The 15,119-nt window shown below is 56.5% G+C and overlaps 1 protein-coding gene across 1 annotated transcript in view; it reads left to right on the plus strand.

Moving 5' to 3' along the window:
* The window catches only part of ZMIZ1 (zinc finger MIZ-type containing 1), a gene marked incomplete at its 3' end in the record, with an annotated part of 103,763 nt that overhangs the window by 67,785 nt on the left and 20,859 nt on the right, over positions 1 to 15,119 (plus strand). Inside the window, exons 4-5 of the mRNA XM_079710791.1 lie at positions 4,589 to 4,733; positions 14,818 to 14,932. Of these exons, the coding sequence (XP_079566917.1) occupies positions 4,589 to 4,733; positions 14,818 to 14,932 (260 nt within the window). The remainder of the gene's footprint in view (positions 1 to 4,588; positions 4,734 to 14,817; positions 14,933 to 15,119) is intronic.

Raw genomic sequence — 15,119 nt, forward strand, 5'->3', positions numbered from 1 at the left:
TGCCAGGAGCTGCAGGTAGAGGCAAATGCAGGGCCTGTCACTGTTTTCAGGGAGGGCACATCTGGGACAAGCCAGGACTAAGATGCCCCAGGGCTCTACTTCAGACCTTCCTTCATTTCTACATCTGGTTTCCTTTTACTTGTCCCTAAAGGACACTGTGGTGGCTGCCAGCTGTAGGGGCAGAAGCCAGGGAGATCTTGGGGAGCAAATGTCAGGCACGTGGCTCTCCCCTGGTGCCCTCCCTGAGACCTGCGTCCTGTGCCCCTCCTGTTTCTCAGACCCCCGTGCTCATTTCCATTTCTCTTCCAGAGAAGTCCGTGCCGCCTTACCATAACACCCTCTGGTGCAGGGGCCCCTAGATATGTCTACTGGATCCCGTTAATAGGAGTTGCCCCCCCTTTGTCACACACACCACTATTTTATGTACGACTAGGAAAGAAAAACATACCACCAGTCACACCATGGTATGGCATCGACTGTAAGACACGTGCTGCTGGCAGATGACTTAGTTGCTAAAGTCCATGGAACCCTAGTGTCCCTTGCGGCTTCCTGGATAAACTGCAAAGACAAGTGCAGGTAGTGGGAGCGTGAGAGGCCAAACTCTCGTGTCTCCTCCCTGGCTGGAACCCCCTCTCCCTTCCACTGACCCCTCAGGGCTGCTGCTGTGTGGTCAGAAGTGGGCAGAGACACCAAAGCCCATCCTGTTGGTCACTTATCTACCAACCAAGGTCAAAAATACCAATCGTCATTGTATCAGTAGCAGACATGCGTAGAGCGCCTACTCCGTGCCTGATGCTGTTCCTGTGCTAAGTGGTGGTAAAGCAGCACATCCTTACAGCTGCTCTGTGACGTGGGGAGTAGAATTACCACCACCGCAGTTTAGAGGTGAGGAAACTGAGGCACAGGAATTTAAGTGACTTGCTCAAGGTGTCACATGAGTCATAGAGACTGAGCTGGGATGGGTTGTGGAGTCCGTGCCTCACCAGCTCTTCAGGTGCTTTGTGAATGCAGAGGTGGGTGTACGATGGAGGGGTTACTTTTCTGGGGCTGCTGTGAGTTATAGGGTCCTTTGGGCCTCCGCCCACCCTCCCTCCCTTTTGGCTTCTGCTTGGATGCCCATGCGGTTGACTGACAGCACCAATTTACAGCTCATGTCCACTCTCTGAGGCAGGCAAGCTCCTGTTAAGCCCATTTCACAGATGGGGAGACTGAGCTCCAAGTAGTGAAGCAGCCTGTGTGAAATCTCCCAGCTAAAGAGTGTCAGGGCACAATTCAAGCTCAGTCCGTGGAACTCCAGAGCCAGGGCACTTAGTCCCCCATGTTCCACAGCCTGCTCGCCACTGTCCCTCAGTCCCCTCTCCTCCCCTCTCCTGGGGTGGTGTAGACACTGGTGCCGCCTCATCAGAGAGGCATGCTTGGCTCAGCCGTGTACAGACAGAGCAGATGCACACCCAGACACCTACCCCGCCAGGCTGTCTTTCTGTCCTTGCATAATCCTCTACCTGCCTCTGTCTGTCAGTTCTCCTGGGTCTCTGATTTTTTGGCTGCAAATCCCCATGTGGTATCATTAACCAATGTTTGCCTTGGAACAGCTTGTGTTGGTTTGCACCGTGATGAGAGCCTGCCCTGCGTCCGTCCGCCATGCGTCTGCCCACATGGCCTCTGTGCCAGCTGGCCACTCGGGCCAAGGGGGTGATAGGTGGTATCTCCCTCGCTCCCTGTCCTTTCCCTCTTGGTTGTAGGAATGTGGCTGTCCTGGCATCTGGGTTGTGTCATGGCTGCCTCATACCCACAGCACATCTGCTCACAGCATCCCAGACCCTCCCCAGCCAGGCCCCTCTACACCACCAGCCTCCCTTTATTCTCTCTACAGAAAACCACTCCACTAGCAATAGGAAGACAAGGGCCGTCCTTGACCAAGTAGGCGGGTGGCTTGTGACACAGGAGGAAAGCTCTGAATGCCCCCGCTGTGCCCCATCCCCTCCCATGGCGTGTTGGCCCCCAGGAGGAGCACGGGCTGGGAGGGGTGGCCGTGGGCAGGGCGGGCAGCAGGCGGCACCATCTGCGGCCATCCTTTGTGCTGGCAGCCGAGCGATCCCTTCATCGCTGTGATCCGCCGGGCCTCGTGCTTGGCGTGCAAATGAGTTTCCAGATGCCCGGTGCCCCCCCGCACAAGAAGCGGTAACTAGGGGCCTGGGAGAAGAATGGAGCAATCTGGAAATCCATTTCTGTTTGTTCCAGCCTCGCTGAATAGGCTGCTTCTCCCTCCAGCTGAGGCAGATGTGTGCTGGGCACCCGCTTCAGGGGCATTTTGCCACGGTTTCTGGATAGACACACGCCGGGGGAGGTGGTGCCTCTCCTCTCTGGCACCCTCCTCCCTGTGCAGGTGGTGGTATGGTGAGGCCCACAGAGAGGGGCAGGACACAGCTTTTAAGACGCAGTCGCCCACTGGCACCCCCTCCTGGAGGGAGAAACAGGTGCCCTGTTGGGAAGGGCACAGGCTGTATCTCAGCCTCGCTTTCCTCTTTGGTTGAGCAGTTTTGCACACCTGGTGACCCCGGCGGGACCCTTCACCACCCCACCCCATTCTCACAAAAACCACTGCCCTTCTTTCGTCCTTTGGTCCCCAGCATGGGGACCTCCCTCCCAGCCAGCTCTCAGCAGGACTCGATGGACGGGGTTCTCCTGCTGGTCCTAAAATCTGCCTCCTAGCCCCTGCCCACCAAGTGAGGGGCAGGAAAGAACCTGCTGCTCCTAAAGATACTGGGCCCCACTCACTCTGCACTCCTGACAGAGATTGCCTGGGCCATGGGCACAGGCAGAGCCTGGCAGGGTCTCAGAGGGTCCCCAAACCTGCCTCTCGGGGCCTTGGGCTGGTGGGGCAGCCTATCCAGGATCTGAGCGGTTTGAAGTGACAGCCCTGTGCTGCCACCCCGGGGCCTTGTGTGTCTGTGCGTCTTCCCCCAGTGCCTGCTGAACGAGGTAAGGGGTGTGATTCAGATGAGGCCCGGAGCGTTTCTCATTGAATCAGAGGGGCTAGAGACCATGGCCTCTTGGTTTTAGCCTTTTGAAGAGTTTCATCTCCTCCCCCACATTCTGGTTCAGCCTTGGGCTTCACTGCCAGGATGTGCAGCCGGGGCACCATCTGTGTGTCTGCCTCTCTCTGACTGTGGTTACTGTGAACGAGTGACTTACCTGCCTGAGCAGTGAAGCAGTCCGCTCATCTGTAGATGGGAATGAGAGCTCATATCCTGCATCACATGGCGTGGATTCGAAAAAAGGACACAGAAGCATGTTGTACGGCGTCCAGATGGGAGACCCTGGAAACAAGCAAGTGGGCTCTGCATCCAGCCAAGTGGCTGAGCAGTCCTGGTTCAAAAGGCTCCTGGTTGCCTGACCAGGTCAGCGCCTTCCAGAACTATCAGATCAGTCTGGCTGATTACTCGTGGCTGGAGTGAGGCATTGGCTGGGCTGTGATCAACCCTTTTTGCTTCCACGGTCTCCGCAGTTTCCCCTCCTGCCCCTGACCACGGCCCTGGAGGAAAGGCAGGGCAGGGGTCATTACTCCTCTTTCCCTGCCAGCAAACTAAGGCCAAGAGAGGGTCTGTGAGCTCCTTAGGGTCACACAGCGAGGTGGTGACAACCCAGCCTTCCTGATTCCTGACTTCTTCCCCAAACCTCAACTCCTTTATGCGCTTTGGAAGGACTGGCCAGAAACACTGACCTTGAGGGTGCTTTTGGCCTCTGGTGGCCACACCAGCACAGTTCAGAATGAAAGAAAGTCCCCCAGCACCCAGTTCATTCCGGTTGCTTTTCTCCTGGTTTCCGAGGCCTCCTTAAGCCTAGATGTGGAGGGTTCTCCTGTGCTCCTGCCTTTGGTGTCACTGGCAGACTCTAGCCCAGCCCCTGCCCCACCCCTGGGCCACTCTCTGCCCTGGAAATCCTTTGTCCTTTCAAGCATCTGTGCCCAGCAGTGCAGGGACCAGTCGCAGTTCTGACCGGAAGGTGGATGCACACGTGCTCAGCGAGCAGGGCACTTTTGGGGAAGGAGTGTCCCTGCAGGCACTCCTGGGAACGTCAACAGGTTCCAGGAAGGATCCGGATTTTGTTTAAACCTTGTGATTTGGGGTCCCACCCACGGGGAGGAAGCCATGTTGAGCCCATTGTCCAGAGTCCGAGGGCGGTGTGCTTCACTGAGACGTCCGGGGGTGGCCAGCAGTTCCTGATCTGGGCCCAGGGCACAGGTCTGTGCTTGGCCCCTCTCCCCTTCTCGGGTCTCCTTTTGGCACCGCCTCTGCTGTCTGCTCTGTCGTCTTGACTCTCTCCTCTTTGCCGTTGCGATCAGCCCTCCTCTGATCCACTCCTACAGTAACAGCAGCTTTTCAGTCCTCCTTCCTCTAGGTGTGTTAGCCCCACTATACAGGTGAGAACACTGAGGCCTCCTGAGGAGGCTTAGTGACTCTCCTGGTGTCACACCAAGGTGGAGGCGAAGCCACCGTCAGGAGCACCCAGTCTGGGTGGGTGAGGTGGGCCGGGCACAGAGTGAGGTGGCCGAGGAGCCTGCTGACCATCCTGTCCTTCCTTGCAGCCCTGCTGTCCTCCTGGTGCGAGGAGCTCGGCCGCCTGCTGCTGCTCCGACATCAGAAGAGCCGCCAGAGCGACCCCCCTGGGAAACTCCCCATGCAGCCTCCCCTCAACTCCATGAGCTCCATGAAACCCACTCTGTCGCACAGGTGAGTGGGCATGCACCACCAGGGGTGGGTCCGGGGCCCGCTTGGGTGGATGCTGGACAGCCCCCCTTCAGGCCCCCCAGGTCTCCCTGGAAATGCCCCTCAGGTGGGAGAACTGGGGTGGGTGCCCCTGAACAGCTGGGAGGATAGTACGTTTTCTAAAATGCAATTGTCATGTTTTAAATCCTCGTGGGTGAGCGCTGTTTCTCCCCTATCAAAACAGAGGTTGAAAGCTCTGGGCTTACCCAGCCTGACTGCTTTGTCCCTTTGGTGGAGGGCTGTCTCTTCTTCAGGTTCTAGACTTTTGGCAGAAAGTTAGCCTTCCTGAACCCGGAGCCTTCCCTCTTTCCTAATTAGGGTCTCAGGCAGGGCTGGAAGGGGCTCAGGAAGGTCACCAGGCTCGTGGTCACAGACAGGCCTTCCAGACAGGAGCTGAGTGTGGCTGGGCCATCAGCACTAGGCAGGGCCACCAGAAACCCAGCATCACAGGTGGGACTGGGCTTGCCCGAGACCATCAGGCACTGAGCAACTGTCCAGCCTGCCCTTCACCAGCCTCAGAAGGAGCACGTGGTCAGGACCAGCAAGTGCCCCAGTTCATTATCTCCACGTCCCTCGCTGAGCTGGGGATGTTCTCTCCGAGCGCTCTTCGGGCTGACCCTGGAACAACAGGGCCTGTCATGCTGTCTGCTCTCCCTGTGCCCAGAGCACGCTGCAGGACACCTGGGTCCCACCATCGAGGCACTGCCGGGAAGTCTGGTACTGGCCACGCTTTGTAAATCGAATTAGAGGCAGTTGATTCTTGGAGCCAGAAGGGAACTTAGAGTTCTTCGGTCCAGCACCTGCCCGAGCAGGATGGCCCCCAACATGTGGCTGGTTCCTGCCTCGGTCAGACCTTTCTCAGGGTCACTGCCTCGTTACACCCTCGGTCAGGACTCTGACACCTCTGATGCTTAGAACAGCCCCCTTCTGTAGGTGTTTCTGAGGACGGGGTACTGTTGGCATTTGGACCAGAGTAGTTTTTTATGGTGCAGGGGTCTGCAGGGCATGTCAAGTCTTGGTCCCTGCCCACTCAGTTCTCCTAGTGACCCCCAGGCGTTGCTAAAGGACTCTCACACATTTGGGGGGTGGAGGTATCACCTGTGGTTAAGAACCACTGCTCTAGAGAGGCAAAACCCTCCTCCGTCCACCATCCCCCTCTTGACCCCTGCTTGGCTAAAAAGCCACAGGTCTTCTCCAGCTGAACTGCTGCCCAGCCACTGAGTACAGGCTGTGGCTGAGTGCAACCCAAGCTACACACTTTGCATTTACCCTTGTTACCTTTTACCTCCTTAACTCTCCATCCTGCCAGAGTCATCCTGCCTCTCATTATCCCACGTCTCATGTCCTTCTCGGCCATCCCTCCTCCAGGTCATTTCAGTAAAGCTGCCTCTGATGGCAGGCCAGCCCCTCCAGGTACCTGCCACAGACCCGCTTGGCCATGACCGCAGCCAGCCCTTGGCCAGATATCTGCTGAGTTGAGCTGAAAGCATGAGACTGCCTGGTCCTAGGGTTAAACAGATGAAGGGTGTCTCTCCTCCAGGAGCTGACTCTCACTGGTTGGGGAAATAAGACTCAGTGAGGCAAAATTGGGAGCTGGCAGATGGAGGCAGGGTTAGGGTGAGTGACAGGCAGGTTGGCTTTGGGGTTCTCCAGGAGGAAGATGACCAGGGTGAGACAGTCAAGAGGCCCAGAGGATACGGGCCTTGACCTTGAAGGACTTGGGCTGGAAGCTGGGCAGATGGTATCCTATGAGTTCGAACTGGCTTTCCCAAGAAATGCTATGGGCTAAAGAGCCACTGGCTGGTACCCAGTGCCCTGCCACACACACACACCCCACACACCCCGCTTCAGCCCCCTGTACGTGCCCACGGAGTGCTAGAGAGGGCGAAGCAGGCCGCCTTTCAGAGAAGGGAGAGCTGTGTGCATTGGAAGACGCACTAAGTGTTGATGGGTAACAACACAGCAAGATGACAGGCATTCTGGACCATATCCTACACCCCAAGGACAGAACTGGAAGGGAAATGCCCAGAGCGGGACAATGACTTGCCTAAGAACACACAGCCAGGAAGGGGCAGGGCGCTGAACCACACACAGCACTCTACCCTTCACCCTCCCACTAGCCATTCAAGACCAGTGACGTGGTATCTGGTCGTTAACCCGATTCTAATCCACACCTCGCCCTATTTCCCGATTTATAGTGGGACAGTTGAGACCAGAAGGAAGTATCATCTGTTGAACAAGGCCCAGCCCATGTCCATTCAGACCAGGGCTGTTCCGAGGGCACATTGTGGCCTGTGATTAGAGATCGGCTGCTCTCTACGTGTAACTTCATGCATTTCCCCAAGGTGGGGAGTCCCTTATTTCCAGAGAAACTCCAATGGGGTGCATCACCTTCTAAGTCCCTCATGTAATTTCCCAAACAAGAAGGAAAGAAAGTGGAAGAGAAAGTCAAATACTGTCACAGCTAGGAAAGTCTTCTGCCCGCCCTCCTCCACAGCTGTATTGAATGCCTTGGAGGAAGGAAGCTTCTCTTCCCCTTTCATTAAGGAGACCTCAGGCGGGGGGTGAGCTTAGGGACCCTGCATGTTCAGAATTTGGTGCTCGGAGGTTTGCGGCTATTCCAAGACTCAGGGGTCCTTGTCTGAAGGTTCTGAGGACAAGCAAACAGGAGAGGGTGAGGGAGCCCGGATGCCTGAAGCCCCAGGCTGGTGGGCTAGGAGGCTGTGACTGTTGTTATTTCTGTAGTTCAGGCGTCACGGTCACATCCATTACAGGCCATGGAGGTTGGCCCCACAGCATCAGTCTGTGAGTTGGGGCCTGTGCCCATGACCCCTGGAGCCAGCTTCTGAGCGTGCCAGTGGTTAGGAGGAATCCTGGGTACCCACACGTTTGGCTCGCGCTCTGTGGTTCGTGGAGCAGCCTGTGGACTTGTCCCCGTCTGGTCCTGACCACTGAGCTGTCGGTGTGCCGTCCTCCCACTTTATAGAGGTGCACAGAGCACCGCACAGGAGAAGGGAGGCTGGGAGAGGCCAGCCCAGGGCAGGAAGGGGCCTCGGGCCTGCGGCCAGGCAGCAGGATCCGTTCATAGTCCCTGCAGTGACCCAGACTCGTTGCCAACAAATATTTCTGCCTTCTCCCAGATTTTTAGTGAGTGGCTGAAAAAGCCATTTGTGATTAGCACATTGTCCATGTGCAGATCAGTGCTACAACAGTAATGGAAAGCCTAATAAATCTTGTTTATACTCTTCATTTGATTACAGTCAAAGTCCACTAGAGCTGGGGAAGCCTCCAAGACCGAGGGGTGCCACCCTTCCCCTCCAGGTGAGGGATTTGCCACCCCCAGAGGAGAGGTTCCTGGGAGGGGCCTTGGGGCTCCCCTCAGATTCTGGGCACGGCCCTGTGCTCCCCTCCAATCCTGAGCAGGGCCCTGTGCTCCACTCCGTATAGCAGGTGGGGTACAGGCCCTGGAGCCAAGCTGCCCGGCATTGAGTTTCAGCTCTACCATCTTCTCGCTGGGTCACTTTGGGCAGCTCTGTATCCTCTCTCTACCTCCGTTTCCTCATGTGTAGCAATGGAATAACAGCAGCAGAGGACTTAATGCTTGTTGCCGGGCCTGGACACGGGGAGCCCCGTGGACGAGTCATTATTCTCTGAACCCTCAGCCTGGGGCCATCAGACTCAGATGTGCTCATTCACGGTCAACCAACAAAGAAGGGATCAAGCAAAACTGACTGCCGGTCCTCTTCTTTCCTTGGTCGCATCACACCACCTTCACCGCTTTTCATTTTTAGCTCTTTTTTGTACGGCCACACCGAAAGCTCAGTTTGTAATAGACCCCTCTTCTTGCCCCCAGGAAAAAAAAAAAGCAATGAAAGGGAGACTGAAGGATCTATAAATCCGTCAGTTCCAGATTGCCAAGATGCAAGGATCTTTTCCTTTCCTCCTTCCTCTTGAAAAAATTTAAAACTCTCTAATACGCAGTTAGCTTCACCAGTTCCTCTCTGAGTTTCACTGCAGGGAGGGAAGGAAGTGGTCCCCACTAATTGTGATGATGGAGAGAGCTGCTAACGGTACCCCTAAATTAAAGATGGTGGGAGCGTCAGCTCCTCACTGGCTTGGTGTGTCATTAGTGGTAACACTACAGCCTTGCGCAGAGATGGGACCAATAGAGCCGGATGAGGGAAATTAATTAAGGTCTGACAATACCCTTAATAGGAATTTGTTATTTCTCCCAAAAAAAGTGGCTGTGAGAAGTGCAAGGGAAGAAATAACGCAGCCCTCCCTCCCGCTTCCCTCCATGAATGTCTGTGTAGACACTTTCACAGGAGGTGCGCGGGAACCAGGAATCATCACTCCCTCTTTACTCATTTTCTCATATTTAGCAAACATCGGTCAGTGCCCATGGGGCTGGCAAACAGACATGTAAACCGTCTGCTGTAACTGCAGTGTGAAGAGCTCTTTGTAAAATATATGGAAAAAAGTGCTGAGGGAACAGAGTAAAATGCCCTTGGTGGTCTGCTTAGGAGAGTCATAAAAGGGAGCATCCAGGCTGGGCTCTGAAGTATAGATAGGAGTTTCTGAGAGAAAGGAAGGCAGAGAAACACTAAGGAAAGCCTCAGAGGCTTGGAACATATGTTCAACAGGCAGGAATGATAATAACACCCCCTCCCATTGATAGCCTATTTGCAAAACTTCTAAGCACCGTCACTGTATCATCAAGTAAATATGGGTACCTACACCCCAACTGAGCTGGAGAAATGGAGAGAAAAGTATAGGTACAGTTGAGCAGAGACTGTCTGCCAGGCACTGTGCAGAATTTTACCTGTATTTGTATGTTTCATCCTAAAAATATTAGTATTAGTCCCACTTTACAGATAAGAAAGTTGAGGCTGACTTAGGTAACACGGCTCAGGTCATAGAAATCATCAGTGGCCTACCAGAGCCAAGGTTGGACCCCAAAGAATCTAAGTTCCGAGCCCAGATAGTTAACCACTGTGCTTTGAGGCCTCCCTCTGCCATTTGAATATTAGCTAAAAAAATGTTTAGTCAGAGTCCTTGAACATTTGCCAATATACTCAGTCCAGGCCAAAGCTAGTGATTTGATGTATAAAGTGTTTTTTCCTGGGACACTATTTGGGTTTTGTCTGCAGCCAGTCTTTGAAGCATAACTTACGTCTCCTGTGTGCCTTCACTAGCTGGCTTCCCCAAGAACTTTTAGGAAGTTATGCCCCTTCTTGGAGTTCTCGTGGACTTCTAGATGGCCTTTGCAATGGATGCTTCCTTGCATTATCGCCATCTTTGTACAGGGAAGCGCCACCTTACTGGACCCTAAGCTCCCTGGGACAGTGGCCGGACCCACTGTCAACCTTACCCTTGACTACCTCTGGGAGCCTGGGAGCCTCAGATCCTAAGACATGTGTCTGTTGAGCCCACTTCAAGGGATTAAATGAGTTCTTGTGTGAAAGTCACTTCACACAGTTCCTTACATGTAGAAGCCACTCAGTGAATCATAACAATGGTAACAGCAGCCAGTAGTTCCAGGGTACCCGGGTGTGTTAGGCCTTGCCTTACCCATATGAGGTCACCTAATCCTCATGGCCGCCCTCTGAGTGAGGGGCTCTTCTCATCCCTGGGTGTGGCGAGGGATGGCACACTGAGGCATAGTGAGAGTGAGCAGCCACTTCATTAGCTTTCCTCTGTCCCCCTCCCTGGAGGGCAGGACCTCTCGCTTCCTGGGTGCCGGTGCCCATGTGGTCACAAGCACACTGTAGGTGGTCAGCAGTCAGGCTTAATGAATGAATGCATTCATTCATTCTAAGGCATCCCTCTGAGGTCAAGCACAGAGAGGTGGTGTTTCTTTCTGGCACTTTTATTAGAAGTTTCCTGAGCCCTGCAGGTGTGTGAAGACATCATGCCAGGCACAGGTAGCCAGAGAACCTGGGGCTCCTGGGGCAGAAGGAACAAGGCAGGAGGACTTTCGCTCAGGCTCCCATTTGGGCCCCAGAAATGTGAGGAGAAAGTGGAGGTCAGGCCAGTGGATGGGGCGAGGGCTTCCTGGAAGAGGTGGCCTTTGGAAGAGGAGCCTAGAAAGGATGAGTGGCATCTTTCAGGGTGAGGACGAAGCATCCCAGGCTGAAAAGAGGCACAGAGGTAGGGAAGCAGCTGCCCCTGTGTTGGGAGTTGCTTGCTAGAACACTGCTGAGAATCCTAGTGGCTTCTGGCGCTGGTGCCTCTGTAGGTGGAACAGGATTCTTGGGGCAAGTTTGGCTGGACAGGACTGTGGCTGGGGGTGGCTTGTGGCATGAGACCAGACCATGCTGGATTGCAGGTGTGCAGAGCTGGGCGGGACTACTAAGAGTGGGTTCTCAGATCCCAGGGGTGCTGGCCTCCCTCTGAACCAGGTATGGACAGGTGGAGGGAAGTGGTTCCCAGTGGGCAGCCCTGAAATGCCAGGGACCTCTGACCTGGACTGAGCATATCTGCTGGGGAAATAGTACTTGGCAGAGGAGGGACACAGCCTCCAGCCACCCCCAAGCCCCTAGGCCTCCTCTTCAGCACCCTGAGCCCCTCCCACCCTGGTAGGGGGCCCAAGAGCCTGGCTGGTCCTTGATCCTCGGGCACCGGGAGCCAGGCAGCACCCCCCCCGCCCCCCCGACAGCAGTGTCTGAGTCTGGGCAGAGACGTCGGCAGGGCTGACTGCCACCGTGGGCCCATGGGGGCGAGTGCCTTTTCCGTGCCAGCAGGAGCCGTCTCCCCAGGAGATGAGTCACAGCCCTGTCGGTGCGGCTGCCACTTCTGCTTTTGCAGCAGGTGCGAGTGGGGGCGAGCAGGTCCCCGAGACCACCCTACACGCATGTGCCCGTCTCCCCCCCGCACGTGTGGAGATCATCGTGCCAGCGGGGCCTGTGTGCACACGTGCACACATACGTGTACCCCACACACGCCAGGTATGCACCTGGGCTCTGGGGTGAACCGTCCAGCCAGACAGCGGAATGCCCAGTTTGGGAACCTTGGTTAAGTTTGCTTCTCACTGAGCTTGGGGCGGAGGGGACAAAACAGGAAGGAGCCGGTTTCCGCCCACAAGGCCCACCCACGAGCTGCAGGGCAGTTGGGAGCTTGCTCGAGGGCCTGTATCCCAGGGAGCCGGGACCTCCCCGCCTGAGGAGGTGAGGCAGCAGCTGTGGGTCCCCGCCAGGCTCGGAGGGGCTCCCGGGGGGGCTTTACTTCCTGAGCCTGCCAGGCGTGCACCTCGGCTGGAACCAGACCTCAGCCTGGAGGGCTGGTGGGAGCTTATGGGGCAGGAGTTCTGGGGAGAGAGGACAGACTCGGGCCTAAGCTCTGCTCGGTTGCTGGGGTCCTGTGTTGAGTCCAGGCACACCTAAGGTGAGGGTCCCGAAGGAAGGCGGGTGTCCAGGGTCTCCTCTTTGTTGTTTAAAACCACAGCCTGCAGGGCCTCCCTGTGAGACTGGCGTGCCAGCCCTGGGACCGGCTGGTGCCCCCGGGTCCCCAGTGACCTCCTGGGAGAGCGGGGCTTCTTCCAGCCCAGCTGTGCTGAGGAGCAGGCCCTGCTTGTTTTCCTGTGCTTCTCTGCCCCACCCGGGCTCTCTGGGCTCCCAGGCCCCCCAGCGGTGCCCCCCAGATGCAGAGAGTGTGAGCTGTCGGTCACCTTTGGCCTGTGCATCTGGGCCTCACCCCCTTTCCACTGACCCATATCACATCTGGCCTGCAGAGGCAGGGGGCAGTCAGGCTGGTTCCCTGAGGATGGCTCCTCTCCCCGCAGTTCTCGGCCTGCTGTTTTCCCCCCAGAAATCATGAGTAATGCTAAAGCCTGTGTCACTTTCCAGTTAAGGAAGCCTTTTTGTCTGCAGTCTCCTCTTTGAGCCGCGTCAGACTTAGGCCACGGGGGCCCGTGTTCTGACTAGCCGGCCTGAGATCAATGTGCACTTTTACCCCGAGACCCAGGGCACACATGTGCTCGTGCATAACATCAAGAAGTCAGTTCAAGGGATGATATTCCTCCTTACTATGTGCTCACACTTGGATTACTTTCTGTTCTATTCCCTCTTTTTTTCCCCCTCATGGTTCAGTGTCACAGCCCACTCTTGTGTCATGACCTGCAGTCTGAAGACACAGAGTAGAGCGGGGGTGGGAGTGTGTTGTTCTTATGCCCATTTAACAAATGAGGAGACTGAGTGCGCACAGGCTCGGACACTTGCGCCAGGGCCCTGAGCCAGGGAGGAGCAGGTGCAGGACTTGTACCCACAGTACCACAAAAAAGGCCCGAGTGAGAGGAAAAGGGATTGGGGCTGGGGGGTCCTCTTCTCCCAGGAGGTCAGGACAGCCGCTCCAGTGAGGTGACTTCTGAGCAGAGACAGGAAGGAAACCAGGGGCTGGCCAAGCAGAGAGGGTGTCCAGGCAAGGGGGCAGCGAGCAAGCAGTCAGTGACACGGTCCTCCCTCCAGTCTGGCCCAACTTGACCGAGGGCCTCGCCTGGCAAGGAGCAGGGTACAAGGCTCAGACCCCCAGCGCCCCTCTGCCCACCTGTCATGCAGTCCTGCGCCTCCTTCCTGGAAGTCTGACCTCTCTGCTGGCTCCCCACACCTCCATTCCCAGTTGCCCCGACCTCTAGGGCCTGGGCTGGCTGCTCGACGGGGGTATGAGTCAGCTTTTGCCTTCTGCTGACTTCCTGTGATGAAGGCACAAGTCAGACAGAGGCATGAGGTGCTTTCCTACCAAGCCACCCTCCTCCAGAAGCCCCTTCTCCCACCTGCCCCCACTCCCCGGCTACCCAGCAGTGCTGCCTTGCAGGCCTCAGCCCTGGCGGGATGCCGTGGGCAGAGGCGGTAGCACAGATGTGAGTGCTTTGCTTTTCTGCTCTTTCTGGGGCCGTGTCTGGGATTTTCTCTCGGTAAGAGGTGCTGGAGAGTCAGCGCAGGACCGGCTCCAGGGGAGAGGAAGCCCCAGCCCAGCACTTCTTGGGGGTGGCACCCCGGCAGGTTCTTTATACTGTGACCTCGCTGACTCCTTCTCGAGCCTGTGCCTCTGCCCCTCTCCCTGGGGTCTGCCGGACCTCCCTCTCCATCGGTACCATGGCAACTAATAGAAAGCCATCTCTGAGCACTTATGGTATGCAGGGCTGGGCGTCGGGCCTTCTGATCTTTGGGGGCTCCTCGGGAGATGTCATCAAACAAGGTGGGTACTGCTGGGACTACAGAGGAGACTGGGGGAACAGCTGGGGCCAGGGGCTCCCAGAGAAGTGGGAACCAAGATGGGAAGGAGGGTAGGGTGGGATTAGCAATGGGGTAAACCATTCTGCTGTGTGAGTTTGGACTCTGTGTGTAAACACTGGAAGCCATTGAAGGAAGGTCTTTGATTGTGCCGAGTGTCTTAGGTGTTTGAAGGAGATTGGCTTGGCAGGGAGGTGCTCGAGAGATCGGGGTGGGAGCCGGGGAGGAAGCCGGGGAGGAGGCACAGCAGGTAGGCCAGTACCTGTCATCCAGGAAGAAAACCTGACAGAAGGAGGCTCCTTGCAAAGACCGAATCAACCGGGCAGGGCGGCCACCTCACTCTGAGGGGTCAGGAGGAAGGGGAAGAACCAAGAGTTAGACTCGAGCCCTTCTGACCTTTGCTGAGAAGGGACGGGGTAGCTGTGAGGGGAAGCTGGTGCCGAGGAACCAGAGCTGTTTCTTGAGAGCCACTTAGAGCGGAGCGTGGGCGAAGGCAGAGCTTAGATTGAGCCTGCAGGTCTCTCTTCCTCCGTAGCATGGCCTGTGGACTTGGGCTAAGGTGAGACAGACAGCCATGGGGGTGACACGTCCACGGTGATGGGAGGAGAGGTCGCTGTCATACGATCGGTCACCTTACAGGGTACACCTGTTCTGCATTGGACACCGTGCCAGGCCTAGGGGATCCAGAACTGACTGAGAATGGGGGTCACCTGGGCTTGGCTGGGAGCTGCAGGGCATGGTGGGGTTAGTAGATGGGGCATGCCTCCGTCTGCGCCTGTGTCTGCAGCCCCTGAGGATCCCCGCCCTGTCTCCCTCTGCAGTGATGGGTCATTCCCCTATGACTCTGTCCCTTGGCAGCAGAACACCAACCAGCCTCCCGGCTCCCTCTCCGTGGTCACCACGGTTTGGGGAGTGACCAACACATCCCAGAGCCAGGTAAGAGCCTGTCCTCCCCGCCCAGCAACAGCCCCTCCCAGGCGGGGTCATCCCTCGAACCCTGAGGCCCTCGGGTCACCATGCCATGCTAGCCCTGCTCACTGTCCCAGGCTCCCCCCGGCTGGAGAGACCAGCTTTCAGGGCACACCCAGCTGTGGACACACCTCTACCCAGGTTGGGTCCACAC

Source organism: Hyperoodon ampullatus (assembly GCF_949752795.1).
Source record: "Hyperoodon ampullatus genome assembly, chromosome: 1".
NCBI classification, from domain to species: domain Eukaryota; kingdom Metazoa; phylum Chordata; class Mammalia; order Artiodactyla; family Ziphiidae; genus Hyperoodon; species Hyperoodon ampullatus.